General features: G+C 34.1%; 1 protein-coding gene across 7 annotated transcripts in view; it reads right to left on the bottom strand.

Annotated features, from left to right (window-relative positions):
* TLK2 (tousled like kinase 2) overlaps positions 1 to 16450 on the bottom strand; it is a 160738-nt gene that overhangs the window by 100738 nt on the left and 43550 nt on the right. For 4 of the 7 annotated variants that reach the window (XM_077163480.1, XM_077163478.1, XM_077163479.1 and 1 more), the window contains exons 6-7: positions 15866 to 15961; positions 3109 to 3276 (exon numbers count right to left, since the gene is read on the bottom strand). In XM_077163480.1, the coding sequence (XP_077019595.1) occupies positions 3109 to 3276; positions 15866 to 15961 (264 nt within the window). The remainder of the gene's footprint in view (positions 1 to 3108; positions 3277 to 15865; positions 15962 to 16450) is intronic. The other 3 variants (XM_077163482.1, XM_077163483.1, XM_077163484.1) reach the window with 1 other exon arrangement.

Here is a 16450-nt window from a genome sequence, read left to right as displayed (position 1 = left end):
TAATGAAAAAATTAAAATTAAAAAAACTTTAGATTTTTACATCTTTCTAAAAATCAAGCTTGAATAATATTAAAAGATTAGCTCTGAAGGAAATAATAGCCCTGACATATAAAAAAAAAACTATTCAGTAGATCTTAACAATAGTCTCAGTCAATCAAAAGTGATCCAATAACTATGTTGTTTACTTCTCAGTGAGTTAATAAAATCATTTGGTTTTGTAATGCCTAATAATGAAACAACTATAATACTGCAAATACTTCTTGTTTCTAAAGTTTTAAAATAATTCACAAAGTAAAAAAGGCACAATTACAGTTAAAAGAACAGAAACTAAACACATACATCATATACTATCTTGAAAAGAAGGGAAGGAATCTGGGTTAAAGTCATGAATTTGTTTGACTCATTCTTCTTAAAAGGAATAAATAGATCTTGTCTAAAGTTGGCTAAATTAATGACATTTTTTGAAGTTAAAAAATGTGAATCACTAGAAACTCTAACACTTAAAGAGTCAATGGTGGTAATACCTCTGAGGAATGAACAGAGGTGCTAAGGAAAGAATTTTACCTTCCATCACTTGCATTTTGAGGGGACCAGTTACATTTATAATTTTTACAGGTAAAAAATTATATGCTTATGATAAAAACTCAAACAAACGTCCTATGTTAAAACCTGTAAATTTAGGAAATACAATTCAAACATTTAAAGGATCTAATAACATGCTTTGCAATCTGCTGTTTTTATTAATCAACAATTTCAGACATCTTTCATTATTAGCATATTCACAGCTTTCTCATTATTTTTGTGAGCTGTGTAACATTCCATCATAGTTGTATTATAATTTATTTAACCAGTCCCAATCTGAAGGAAGATTCTAATTCATGCAACATATTATACCAAATATCTATAAAGGCAGATCCTGGTCTGGACATTGAAGAGACAGATGTGAACAAAGCAAAATCCTTGACCTAACGGAGCTTACATTCCAGTTGGAAGAAGTCAGACAAAGAAGCAAACTGTCATATGTCAGCTGGTGATAAGAGCTATGGAGAAAATCAAAGCAGGACATAAGAGCTAGAGAATATGTAGGGTTAGCAGGGAGGAGCTGCTATTTAAATAGTGTGCTCAGGGTAGACCTCTTCTCTCTAATAGAGTATATTTAAGCAGAAAGCAGAGGGAACTGTGGGAAGCAAGGTATGCAGGTATCTAGGGGAACACTGTCAAGGTAAAGGCAAAAGCAAGCACAAAGGTCCAATAGTGAGAGGAGCAACATGACAGGTCAAAACGGTTTTTACTTTTCATTCCTTTATGGAAATTGAGCATTTTATAAACATGACTTGTCCTTTTTTTTCCTTCTCTCCATAAAACTGTTCATATACTTAACCTAATTCTTTAGGAAACCACTTATCTTTATCCACTGATTCACAACATTTGTTATACATCAATGTTATCCTTTTTACCTTTTTTCTTTCTTTATTATTAAGCTTATATGCTGGTTGGAACAGCAGAGAAGCAACAAAAAACAGAACTATATCAAAGCACTTAGGCTTTTAGTTTTTATACTGTTTCCATGCTCTATCTTCATACATAACCATCTTCTCATCTCTTTCAAGTGGAACCAATCTGACTAAGCATCTGTAACTTCTGTCTAAATGTAGAAGCTGATAAGAGCAAGTAGGTGGTTATCCTTCACATGAATCTGCCCCAAACCTGCAGCCCACCCCTCTTAGGAAAGGTTTACGTTAGGGGAACAAGTTCTTGCTCATCTAATGTATTTAGCTGTGTGCTTATCACATAGTTGGGTACTCATAAATAATTATGGAATGAACAAAAGGAATTCCTCTCAGTTAAAAAGGAGGTAGTTTTGAAGGTAATAAAAGAACAAAAGAAGAAATAATCCCCCGATTATCCAAGGTTTTGCTTGGGAAAGTCAGAACTAAGATGACGATTTAACTAAAATCAGTGAATAAAAGCATACAATGAAATGTGTGTGTGAGTGTATTCTGTAAAATGATACTATAGAGAACAACTACATTATCATAGAAACTATCCCATGCTGCTGTGAGGCCCACCCACAATATCATACTGATCAATTTTCCCATATTATGGTATGTTTCCTTTGCCATCCAGGGATAAAATTATACTTTTCCACATAACAATTTCCCTTATTCTGCTGATGACTTAAAAATTCTGTAAAGTTTCATAAGCTGTATCATCTTTTTCTTCAAGTAAAGTTATAATAAATATTTGGCAGTATTCCAAATAATGCACAATGATTCTGTATCTGGTTAATAATTTCATAACTTTTTTTCCTTTCCTGAAGACACCTGCCGTTTTGGATTTAGATACACTATGGGCTAATGACTCATGGAATCTACATGGCAAATAAAGAGGAGACTTAGATTATAACTGAGGACAATGAATCAGTAAGAGGGAAAAATTCTAGATCAGCAGTGGCTGTAGTGGTGACTAAAAATGGAAGAAAAAGGCAATGGGTTTTCTTGTGCTTTATATAAACCTTGGCAAAAAACAGGTACTGACAGAGCATAGAAACAAATAATAACAATTATAATATAATTTGGCAAACAAAAATGGGGTCAAAATTTCATAATACTCCAATTCTTGTTCTTCAAGGACTGCAAAAGAAGAAGCGGCAAGGAGCAATCAAGTAATCATATATCACTGGAAAAAGTAACTATGTCAATCCTCTGAAGAGATGAGGAAAGCAAGCATGGACACAACCCAAATAACACAAGGGGGATGTGACCATGCTATAGAATACCTGTCAACATGCTAAAATTTTGCAAACTTGAATGGTATTTTAAATAAGTGATGGCTTAGTTCGTAGATTTTATTTGTAATTACACAATATTTTGGTTGTAATGGGATTGGTCAATCAAAGACTATATTCTCCTTCCCATTATATGCTCAGACTTTGAAAAAGCATTCTCAGCAGCTTAAACGAAGGGGGATTGACTAAAAAAGTATACTTTCTGCAAAAGCGATACAGAATTGGAAATGTCATCATCTCTGTAACAAAATGATTAATTCAACATTATCAGGGAGCTTCCGGTTAATAAGGATCAGAATAAACTTGACCTTAATACTCACTGAAACAAAAGTAAAGCAGAGGCCAGTTCCCCTTTGTGCCAGCTGCTCCGTATCAAGACGAGGTTTTGCCAGCATCACTGACATCAACGTTGGCAGAGCAGATTGCTCTTCCGATGCCTCCTTTGCAGCACTGCCATCTAAACCATAAAGGGGTTGCTCTACCCGCCTCTGGAAAACATTAAAGAAAATAAACAAATTACATAAGAAAGATAGTCTGTGTAACCACAAAAACATGCAACAGATTAAAACACAGTTGTCAAACATAAAATTAAAAAAAAAAAAACTTCACTGAAGGTTAAGTGTGGTGAACATTACATTATCGCTGGATAATAACCTATCTATAAACCGGAAAAATATTTTACTCAATCTTCATTTAATAATTCTAAATTTACATAACTAAATTTACAGGTTGCTATGAAGAGTTCAACAAATGAACTTCACAATACCTTTTAATTCTACACAGGAAATGTTATTTCTATCCTGCAGGTAAATGAATATTAAGACATATGTTCTATAACTTTATACTCAGAACTTACTTAACTCTCAATTCTATGCTTACAACAGTACATGTAGATGAAAAATCTAAAATAAATATAAGCAAAACAAGTTTCACAGTGCACAAAAAGAATAATTAATATACCACCATTATGTATGGTTTATTCCAGAAATATAAAGATGGTTCATCATCAGCAAATCTACTGATGTAGTTCATGACATTAATATTGGAGGAAGAGATTATAATTCTTTCCTATGGATGCCAAAAAGGGATTTGCACATTGCTGGGCAACTCTTAAGAACCTTGAAATGTCTTTAATACAAGCAAGAGTGTTTCATTTTGTCTTGTTTTTCCAAAATGAACACAAATATCACAATTAATGGTGCAACATGAAGACCTTTTCATTAAAATTAGGAACCAGACAAGTGTAACAAATTAACACCACAATTATTTGTATTTCAGAAATTTAAGTCAATGTGATAAGGAAAAAAAAATTATGAGCATAAACATTAGAAAGGAGGGGATAAAAAGTATCATTTTTGGATGATATAACTATTCACAGAGGAAACCAAGCAAATCAACTGAAAAACTACAACAATTAAGAGTTAAGATGGCCAAATAAAAAATAAATGTACAAAAAAATCGGTAACTTATCCATATGCCAAAAACTGATTATATAATCAGTTAGAACATGTAATGGGAGAAAAAGCAGATTCAAAATAAAAATCTGTAAAATGTTTGGGGATAAAATTGAGGAATATGCAAGTGATGTATGAGGAAAAACTATACAGCCTCATTAAAAGATGTAAAAGTGGCCTAAATTAAATGGTGATACATATGTTGCTGTACTCAAATTGTAAAGACACCAAATTTCTTAAACACCTAAAGCTCAGAGCTCTTAGGGCTTTTTTTGTTTGGTTTTTGTTTTGCAAGGGGGACTGTTATGCTGATAGTAGTCATTTAGGTTCTTGCTCTCTCTCTCTTTTGGGGAGGTTGTTTTTTCCTTCGGGACCTCACAAAGTAATTCTGAGGTTCACGTTGAAAAACAAAGTTAGCCATATCATTTTTAATAAACACCAAGGAAAACTTGATCAGATATCAAATATACTACAAAGCTACATTAAAACAGTACAATGCTAAAACAGGAACAGATAGATCAATCAGGGGCACAGAATAGAAAAGACAGAAACAGAATCATAGACATATGGACATGTAATTTGTTAATAAGACACATCTCAAATTAGTGAGAATTTATTCCAAAGGTGGCAAGACATTTGCATAACTTAGAAAAAAAACTAAAAAGTGGATTCCTACCTTATACCAGATATAAAAATTGTAAGAATATATAAATGTTTTTATAATCTTCTAGTGATGAAGGGCTTTTTAAACATGACATTAAAATATAAACCAATAGGAACATCTAAGAACAACATAAAACCCATATATCATAAAGGAATACACTGATAAATATGACATCAAAATTATTGACTTCTGAATGGTAAAAGTCAACACAAAAGTTAAAAGACAAAATTACAAACAGGCAAAAATATTTATAATATAAATGACAATGAGTTGACATTCTTAATAAATGATGTTTAATAAATGATGTGCTTCTACACACCATTAAGAGAAAGCAAACAGTTCCACAGAGAAATAGGCAAAAGACCAGAACAAGTATTAAAAGAGAAATCCAAAAGGCCATTAAAAATATGAAAAGATGTTCAATATCACTAATGCAGAAATGCAAGTTAAAACAAGGTATTTTCCTTCTGATACAACAGCAAAGAATATAATGATAAAACTAGATATTAACAAAGTATGCAGAAACTGACAATTATAAACTGCTTATAACCATCTACCAATTTATGTGATGACATTTTAAAATGAACATACTCTTTTGAACTGGGAATTACACCTTCAGAATTTATCCAAAGGAAAAAAATTCAAGGTACAGATTTATGTATAAGGTCATTCATTATAGAAAACAAAAATGTTTATAGGAGTTTGGTTAAATAAATTAATACAGCGGAAATGAGGAAAATTTATTATATGTATATACATGTATATATCCAGAAAAAGCCTAGAGGTATTTGTTCACAAAATGCTTTGACAGTAGTTTTTGAAGGGGGCTATCTATTTTACTGCTTCTGAATTGCTGAACTCTCATAATCAGCATGTATCCTTTTATCAGGGAAAACTATTTAACATTTTCATTTTAGAAAATAAAATAAACTAACCAAAATGATCTTGTCAAAGGAATTTAGTTTGAGTAAAGTCCTCCTAAGAAGTATACTCCCACGTCACCAAATTCCACAGTTTAAATTCAGGCTCTAGAACTTTGTGATACCTATTCATAACAATATACTCTCCTCATGGGAGGATGCATCTTTGAAGCAAAAACCAAACCAAGAGAATAATGCTGCAATACTAAATTTATTCATTCTGCATTGAATTCAATAAATATTGCCAAGGGTAGAAAGACTGTTAAATATTTTCAGAAATATAGCAGACTAGGATATTTGAACCAAACTCCTCTTGGGGAAAAAACATAAAGACAGGATTAAAGATATTGAAAATATTAAAAAGTTAAGATAGATCTGTCAGGGTAAAATCCTAGAGAAATTAGATACACAAGAAGACAGGTCAAAGAAGCACAAAGTTATACTTGCTCTGAAATATTATCTACAAATTTTGAATGACCATTTCCAAGGCACCATGGTATCAAAGGAATAAAGTCAAAGGCCAAGCAAACAAACAAAATGCAAGCCGCGATTCTTTGTGGAAGAAAAGGAAATGCTTTCGGATAGAAAATGGTGGCAAAGGCATGTCTATACACTTAGGCTGGATTAAGTGTGAATAAAATTATTTAAAAATGATCAGAGAGAAACAAGTACCAGAGAAAATGCAGAGAAAGATGTACCTATCACTGTTGGTAGGGAAGTGAGAGGTGCAGCCCCTTGGAGGGGGCAGAGTAGTGGTTCCACAGGAGACTACGGGTGGGTTTGCCATATGATCTTGAAACACCATTGCTCCGTATATATTTGGAGGAACTGAATGTGAGGACACAAATGAACATTTGCATACTGGTGTTTCTGGCAGCAGTGTTTGTGATCCACAATGAATGGAAGTGGCCTAAGAGTACAAAGACTAAGGAATGGAAGGGAGAACTACAGTGTATACTTACAATGGACTACTGAGTGCAAGAAGGAATGAAGTTGTGAGGCGTGCAATTAGATGAATGTACCTTTTAAGAGCTATATATTGAATGAAATGTCAGGAGCAAAAAGACAAATATTATCATGCCTCAATCATATGGACTAATAGAAAAATTCAGTGAACTAAAGTTGCAAGCATGGGTTATCACGTTGGGGCTTATTGTAAAGGGTCCTAGATTGTAAGCTCTTATAGCAGTCACATATATCAGGAAGCGTAATTGTTAATCCTAAATTCTGCTACTGAGCTGTTTGTATATAACCCAGTCTTTCCCAGAAACTTCAGGTATTTATATGACACCTGAGACTCAGAGTCAGGGCTCTGAAGCTATGAAAGTCAGAAGTACTCGACAAAGAAAATGTTTAAAAAGTTGAAAATGTGATCACACATGGAGTAGAGATATGAATGAAGCCAATCTGGAGAGGACTATGGTATATCAGAAGACTGGGTAAAGGATAATATTGTCCATATCTTAAAAGTTCAACTTCTGTGAAAAATGTTCATTTGGTGCAAAATTTGTATTTTGGGTAGTGCATTTCCCAATGTAATTTGTATGATCAGTTTAGTTGAACACCATTAAGTACACAGAATCTTGAATAGGGCATGAGATTTTGTTGGTTTACCCTGGTTAGTGTGATGCCCCAATAAATCCAAGTGATTTGGACAGTAAATAAAGAAGTATTTGCAAAGTCCCCTTAGGGGAATGGGGAGAAAGGGGGAAAAGATTCAACTTCCCCATTTGGAGAATTTCTGATTCTCTTGCAAACAGTGGGGACAACCAAATAAAGAGGCCAAGCCCTCAATCTTGGGGTTCACCCCTATGAAACTTTTTCCTGCAAAAGATAGGCTAAGCCTATTTAAAATTAGGCCTAAGAGTTACCTCTTTTGTTGCTCAGATGTGGCCTCTCTCTCTAAGCCAACACGACAAGTGAACCCACTCCCCTTCCCCTCTATGTGGAACATGACTTCCAGGGATGTAAATCTCCCTGGCAATGTGGGACAGAAATACTGGGATGAGCTGGGACCCAGCATCAATGGATTGAGAAAATCTTCTTGACCAAAAGGGGGAAAAGAGAAATGAGAAAAAATAAAGTCAGTGGCTGAGAGATTTCAAACAGAGAGGTTATCCTGGAGGCTATTCTTACACCTTATATAGATATGGTGTATATTAGTGGCTAAAGGGAAGTGCCTGAAATTGTAGAGCTATGTTCCAGTAGCCACATTTCTTTAAGATGCCTACACAGTCATCCTAGCTTTTGCAAGTGACTGTGTGATTATGAAAACCTTGTTCTTGATGCTCTTTTTATCTATGGTATGGACAGATGAGTAAAACAAATGGATTAGAAATAAATATGTAATGGGAGAACAAATGATAAAATAAATTGGGTAGATGAAATACTAGTGGTCAATGAGAGGGAGGGATAAGGGGTAGGGTATGTAGAAGTTTTTTCTTTTTATTTCTTTTTCTGGAGTGATGTAAATGTTCTGAGAAATGATCATGGTGATGAATATACAATTATGTGATGATATTATGAGCCAATGATTGCACATGAAGTATGGAATGGTCATACGTTAATAACGTTCATGTTGCATGTTGACTGATTTTATTAATAAAAATTTAAAAAAAGGAAAAAAGAATGTTTGTGTTGTATGTTATTTTATCAATAAAATGCTAAAAAAAAAAGTGTAAGCCATGGATTTAGTACTAACAGTGGCAGAATCTCTAGGCATTTGGTAGAAGCAAATAAAAATTCTCTCTGGAGGAATGTACCTTCATCCTAGGTTTCAAAGAAACCCCACAATTAGGTTTCAAAAACAATGAGCAGGGCAATGGTGGCTGAGTGGCAGACTGCTCACCTGCCATTGCCATTGAACCCAGGCTCAATTCCCAGTGACAGCCTGTGTGGGAAAAAAACAATGAGCAGCAAACAGTCAAAAATACTGAAACATAAAAGCAATAAAGCCATAAGCAACTAGGAAAAACAAGAAACAGCAGGAAAAGACTTGCAAAAACTCCAGAGACCATTATTATCAAACAGTATGTCTACTTGGTTTAAAAAAATGAAAGATGGGCTTGAAAATATCTGCAAGGAACATAAAACTAAAAAAGAAATAAACTACAACAACAACAACAAAAGAGGCTAGCAGAGTTGAAAAAGAACCAAAAGGAAATTAAAAATACAATAATCAAAATTAAGAATTCAGTATGGTTAACTGCAAATTGGACACAACTAAATGGAAAATTTGGGAACTGAAAGACAGGCAAGAAGAAACAATCCAGAACGGGGCATACAGTACCAGAAAGAAAATGCAAAAAGGCAGTTCAGAGGTATAGCAATAGAGAGTGGTCTAACATACGTTTAACTGGAATTTCACAAGAGGAGAAAATAAGAACAGGGCAGAGACAATATCTGAAGAGACAATGGCTAATGGGCGAAAGGCACTATCTCACAGATTCCAGAAACCTAACCCTTCCCTCTAAGCAGGGAAAATAAAAAGACATATCATAGTAAACAGCAAAACATTAGAGATAAAGATTTTAAAAGCAGCCAGGAAAAAACAACAAATAAATGAAAGCTGATTTCTCAGTTTCAATTGCATCAAAAGAAAAAAATGCCACTCAAGAAATATACACAGCAAAACTACCTCTCAAGAATAAGGACAAAATACAATTCTGGAAATAAAATCAATACCCCTACATGGGACATGACTCCCAGGGATAATCCTGGCCCTAGCATTGTGGGATGGAGAAAGCTTTTTTGACCAAAAACGAAATGAAACAAAATAAAGTTTCAGTGGGTGAGAAATTTAAATATGGAGTCAAGAGGTCATTCTGGAGATTCTTATGCATTATACAGATACTTTTTTCTGTCTCTAGCGGGTGTATCAGAACAGCTAGAAGGAAATTTCTGAAACTTTAGATCAGGCAATCCAGTTGCCCTGATCCTTCATGATGACTGTATACCTATATGGCTTTTATATGTGACCACTGATTGTGAAAATCTTGTGGATGACACTTCTTTTAACCAAAGCATGGGTAGTTGAGTAAGAAAATAAAGACAAAAAAATAAATAAATAATAGAGGGGGATAAGGAGTAAGAGATGCTTTGGGTGTTCATTTTCTGCTTTTTTGTTTCCCTTAGAGTAATGAAAATGTTCTAAAATTGATTGTGGTGATGAATGTACAACTATATGATGATGCTGTGAGTCACTGACTATACGGTGAAAGATTATATGGTATGTGAATATATCTCAATAAAACTGCATTAAAAAAAGAATAAGAAAAAATTAAAGTTATTTCAACAAACAAAAACTTAGAGCATTTACTTCTAGCAAATACACGTTAAAAGAATACTAAAGGAGCATTTCAGGCAGAAGGAAAGTGACTCCCAATGGAACGTCTAAGAAGCAAAAAGGAAAGAAGTACAAAGAGGTAAATATACAGATAAATCTAAATGAGCACTCACTATTATAACAAATTGTTTAATTATAATTATAATTAAATTATAATTATAATTAAACTATAATTATAATTAAACAATTATAATGCTTAATGAGTCTAAAAAAAAGGCAAAATAAAAGCATACAGCACCACCACCACCACCAAGTCAATAGCAGTGTAAATGGATTAGTGTTCTGCAATGTTTTACTTGGGAGGAAAGTAAAGATACTATTAAATATCAAACTTTAGTATTAAAGATGCATGTTAAAAAAAAAAGATGGGCAGGCCATGGTGGCTCAACAGGTAGAATTCTTGCCTGCCATAACAGAGACCCGAGTTCAATTCCCGATGCCTGCCCATGCAAAAAAAAAAAAAAAAAAAAAAAATGCACATTCCAATTTCTAGGAGAAATGCCAAAGATACCAAGCTTGGATTAGGAAAAATGAAATGATTAAAAAAACAAGAAACAAGAAAAAAGAATATAAAATAGGCAGGATAAAGAGAAAACAAATAAAAAGCTGGTATATTTAAATTACTAGCTGGTAATTTAAATGGCAATTATATTAAATGCAAACAGGCTACATGTTAAACTTAAAAGAAAGATTTTTAGAGCAGATTATATATATATATATTTTGCAAACGGTATATCAAAACAGAAAATGAAAAGCTGATAGTATAAGAATGGAAATATTTATATTATACAAATACTAACCAAAAGAAAAATGATTTGAATATATTAAATATCAGGTAATCTACATTTAAATCAAAAGCATTATAAAAGAGCATCACATAATAAAAATAGTTTGTTTCACCAATATAAAGCTTTAACTTGTATGCACCTAATAACATAGCCTCAAGATACATAAAGCAAAAATTAACACAAATACACAAGGTAATAGACAATCCCACAGTCATAATGACAGAATTAAATATACCTCTCATAGTAAGGGACAGAAGAAACAGCCTAAAATCAAACTGTAGATTTCAACATCCATAATTGAAAACATTATCTTAATGGCAAAACTAAACTATTTTGCTTATGAAGGCATATATGGTCAAACTATAAGAAGAAGAAAATCATTATCACAGAAAATTAATAGAATAGTGATAACCTCTAAAACAGAGGGAGGGAGTATGATCATGGAAGAGTCTATAGGTTTCCAGGGTAATGGAAATATTCTGTTTCTTGACCTAAGTGGTGATTACATGGATGGTACCTTTATAATGATTTTCTTGAAACTTTGTCATAAATGACCAGATTTTAAAGATTATAAGCTTTGCAGGCCACACACCATCACTGTCCTATATTCTTCTTTGTTTTTACAACCTTTAAAAATCTAACAGTCATTCTTAGCTCATAAGCCGTGGACTGTAGTTTGTCAACTCCTGCATTAAAAATGTTTATGTTTTATGTACTATTTTGTATCTTCTTACATTTGACAATAAAAATAACAAAAAAATGGCTTAGGGGAAAAAAGGCTAAAGAAATTATTTACCAATCTATTCTTCTCTTTCAACAAATGGTTTTGAATACGTGTGTGTGAAGAACTGTTTTGGGTGCTAGAAACCAAAAACTCTCTTGACTATCTTCCATGTCAAGCAGATAAAATCAGTTAAAATAATTACACCTTTATATAAGTAGTGAAACAGAAGGAAACAGCAGTTCAAAAAAAAAAGTCCCTGCTCTCATGGGATTAATATTCTAATGGGAGAAGATGGACACTGAATTAATTATATAACTTAAATTAAAATAGATTAAATGAAAAATGTATTAAAATTATACCACACAGCAATGACAATGAATGATCTACACATGCAATAATACGGGTGAATCTCACAAAAGTAATGTTGAACAAAAGAAGCCAGACACAAGAGTACATACTATATGACTCCTTTTATACAAAGTACAAAAACAGAAAAAACTCAACTATACTATCAGAAGTCAGGATAGTGGCTACTGCTAGTGGCAAGGAGTGAGATAATGACCAGAAGGGATCACAAGGGGGACTTCTGCAGGGCTGGTAGTATTTTGTTTCTTGTGCTAGTTCCCAGGGTACATACAATTTGTGAAAAAAATCATTAAGCTGTAGACTTATATATGCATACTCCTCCAAATACGTATCAATAAAAATGTTTAAATAGGTATCAAAATTATATATATATATATATAATGCCAGGTGGTATTAACTTAGAACTAAAATAAAGCAGGATTAGGGAAAGAATGAAAAGGAATGCAGGACTACTATTTTAGAAAAGTTGGCCAAGGGAGACCTCTTTGATAAACTAATTTTTGAGCAATAATCTCAAGTGATTGCAAATCATGTCATTATCTTCCAGAATATTCCTGGAAAAAGGAACAGCAAGGACAAAGGCCTTAAAGCAAAAGGGTACTTTATAGTGCTCTGAAGGAACTACAAGGAGGCTAATGTGGTTGGAGTGTCATAAAGGAGAGGGAGAGCAATAGATGTCAGGGTCAGTAGGGGAGTGGGAAGAAAGAGCACAGATCACATGTAAGGACTTCCATATAGGAAGTCCAAGAACAGTTTTCGAAAGGGTGCCAGAATCTGGCTTAGCTTTTTAACAGAATCACTCTGGCTAATATACTGAGAATAGGTGGGGTAAGGGTAGAAACAGGGAGGCTACTTTGGAGGCTGATGAAGAAAAGCCAGAGGAAGAGAAAAGTGGTTGGATACTGATACATCTTAAAACAAAATAAACAGGACTTAGTAGTGGATTAGATTGAGAGCATGAAGTTTTGGCCTGAAAAACTGGAAGGAGGAAACTGTCATTACTATTAGAAGGCAGCCTGCACTAAAAGCACAGTTGTTATTGCTGTTATTGTTCTTGTTGATGGTGGTAGTAAAGGGAAATCAAGAATTCTTTTATGGACATATGGTAAAATCCAAGCTATTCATGAGCTATAGAAATAGAACTGTCAAATAGGGAGTACAGACAATTATCAAGGAGATAGAGTACTCAAGGGCTGGCGAGTTCATCCATCCTAAAAGACAGCACATTGTTACTGATACAATTAGCTTGACAGATATGGTGTAGGACTGTGAAGACATTTTCTTCACATTGCTTTGATTTTATCAGTAAAATAAAAGGAAGGATATCGTTCAGACAGTAGAGGGTAGGAGGTGTTGCTGGAGGCATGGAGAAGAAGAAAAGAGTATGTAATAATCATGTAGGAACGGGAACTGAGGAAAAGGAACTGACTAGCTAATAGAGTAGAAATGGTGGGCAGCTAGGGATACACTTGAAGTTAGTGGTCATGAATTTAAGTGAGAGCATGTGTGTGTTTATCTCCAACCATACTGAGCTGCTAAGGCAAGCAAAGGGTAGAGAATTAGATTTAACCCTGGCTAGATTTCTTTGAAGCAAGTATTATGAGAGAAAATGGGGCAAAGGAATTGAGGGCTTATACAAATTAATGATTATAATAATGAACTATAGAATAGAAGCCGGGTAAGAATCAAGAACTCCTCAAGGCAACGGAAAAAGGAAATTAAGGTCTGGTTCCCGTTTCAACACCTAACAAATTTGCATAGTGAAGATGAGGCCCAGTCACTACTCATACCTAGCAGAAAACCCTATAGATTATTCAGTTCATCTGGTAAGACTCAACTTAAACTGACAAACAATAGATGGGTGGTAACTATTAAATACCAAATCAAAAAATACTTCACTTATTCACGGAATTTTTAACAAGGTTGAACTTAAACATTTGGAAATGGACAGAGGTGAGAGTAGCTCATTATTGGAATTATAATGCTGAATTGTCTGTAGATATGGTGGAAAGGGGTTGTTTAGAGTCATATATGTCACCAGAAGGAAAGCTAAGGGTTAAGATACGGAATGTATAACACAGTGAACCTTGTGGTGAACGATGTTTGTGATTAACACTACAAATACAAATAAGTTCCTTCATGAACTAGAAAAAATGTTTGACACTGTACAAAAAGTTAATAATAAAGTGGTATATGGGGAAAAAGTTGCTACTGCAAACTATAAGTTATAATTAACAGTAATATCTTAATATTCTTTCATCAACAACAACAAATGTACCACACCAATACTAGGGGTCAACAATGAGGGGGGTGGCCTATCGGGGGCTTTGTGTTTTCCTTTTTATGTCTATTTGTTATTTTTCTTTTGGGAGTAATGAAGATATTCTAAAATTGACTGCGGTGATGACTGCATAACTAGGTAATGATACTGTCAGTCACAGACTGTATACTTTGGATGAATTATATGTTATAGACTGTATACTTTGGATGAATTACATGGTATGTGAATATATCACAATCAAATTTGCAGTTTAAAAACTTTGGGGGAAGAAAAGTGATAACTGAGAAATTCTAAAAAGCATCTTTATCCTAAATGATAATTCTGAAATCCCTTTAAGCTTTAACTGATTTAAAACTTAATAAAAATAAAGACATAGGCCTCTATGACAGTTACCTAACAAATTCAACCGACCAAAACAGATCTAGACATCAAACATTATATAGTACACCAAGAATGAAAAAATAATAGCAAAACTTTCCAACTGGATACATTTTGGTAAGTGCTTTAATAATAGCAATCAACATAATGAATACATGTTTTTATGAGACAAGAAGGGGAGGAAGTATATTTTAAAGTACTTTTAAAATACAGAAGCCTAAATCATTTAAGAAAAGAACAATATTTCTAACTGTTGAAGTTGGAGAAAAACAACTTTTCTAACCAGAGACCTCATTGCAGTTCTTTCAAAATACTGTACAGTTTCACTTTGATCAGTATGACCTGATTCCAGAGACCCTCTGTTTCCAAGATTCCGCAGAAATACTTGAGGCATTAGGGGGTTCAAAGAGGTTATGGATGGCAGCAACAAATGAACCAAAGACACCTGGCAAATTAACAAAAATCCTCAGGGTTTCTCAATCTCAGCTATTATTGACATATATATCAGATAATTCTTTGCAATGAGGGGCTGTCCTGTACATTGTAAGATATTTAGAAGCCCCTTTGGCCTCTACCCACTATATGCCAATGTCATCTGCCCTCCCTCCTTTTCACCCCAGTTGTGACAGCCAAAAATGACTCCAGACATTGCCTGGGGAGCAAAACTGCCTAGGTGAATAACCACTAAGTTAGCTATAAAATTTTAAGATCTTCAGAGTTCACATACAGGCTGAACGCAAACCATTTCAAATCTGTACAGCATGAACTTTTTTACTGCTACATCACTGACTATATTCTGGGATAATTCAAACATAAGCTAACAAAACTAAAAAAGAAAAAGTTAAGTTATAGGAACATGTAAGCTTGACAAAGGTTTAAAAAGACCCTAATGTTGGATTGGAAATCACTTTCTTGATAGGGTAATGAGCTGCAGCCTTAGAGGTAATTTATCATACTGAGAGACTAGGGTTAGCTCTTGTAAAAAGTTAATTTACTGATATAGATTTGAATCTAAACAAGGAATTCAGTTAATGCTATGAACTATTCTCCTTAAGGCCTCATTCCAATGGGTAATTAATTGAAGAGAAACAGCTCGAGTGTTTCTGGGCTTCTTGTATCCTACAATAGGCGTCAAATTTCTCCAGATGAATGCTTACCGGTAAGGGATTGGATAAGGAATGTTGCGGTGAGGATCGTGCAACTGGTGGAACACTTCTGCCAGGGCTGGTTCCTGGCCCGCTTCCCCCAGCAAACTGGCCAACAGGGAAAAATGGATATGAATAATTCAAAACAGTACTGTGCTTCAGATAAGGAGAGTAAAAGATTAATACAAAAACAGGTCTTAATTACATATGGCCCCCTTAAGTCACTACATCTTAAAATGCCATGTAATCACATTTTGCTATCTTTTCAACCAAGACCATTAAGAAGGAGCTCCAGCAGAAATGTACCAAGACATAAAGAAAACATGGCTAGAAAGCTGAAGGTACACATGGTTTTGAAAGGACATGAGAGAAGAATGTTTTCCGTTCTTGTCTCAAAATACACGAAGCAGGAGCGCAGTGGTACAGTAGATGTTAGTGTCTTCTTTAGTAATCACTAATGATGGATCAAGCAAACTCAGTACATGTTCCACTGGAGTAAAGGGAAGAGGACAAAAGAAGAATCCAAGTCATTCCACCTCAATCTTTGTAAGAAACAAAACTCAGCCTGGCCAAAAGAAAAATCACCTCATTTGTGAA

Source organism: Tamandua tetradactyla, chromosome 6 (genome assembly GCF_023851605.1).
Source record: "Tamandua tetradactyla isolate mTamTet1 chromosome 6, mTamTet1.pri, whole genome shotgun sequence".
Classification (NCBI taxonomy): domain Eukaryota; kingdom Metazoa; phylum Chordata; class Mammalia; order Pilosa; family Myrmecophagidae; genus Tamandua; species Tamandua tetradactyla.
The sequence above is the reverse complement of the archived record's forward strand: the minus strand, read 5'-3'. Positions and strand labels throughout refer to the sequence as shown.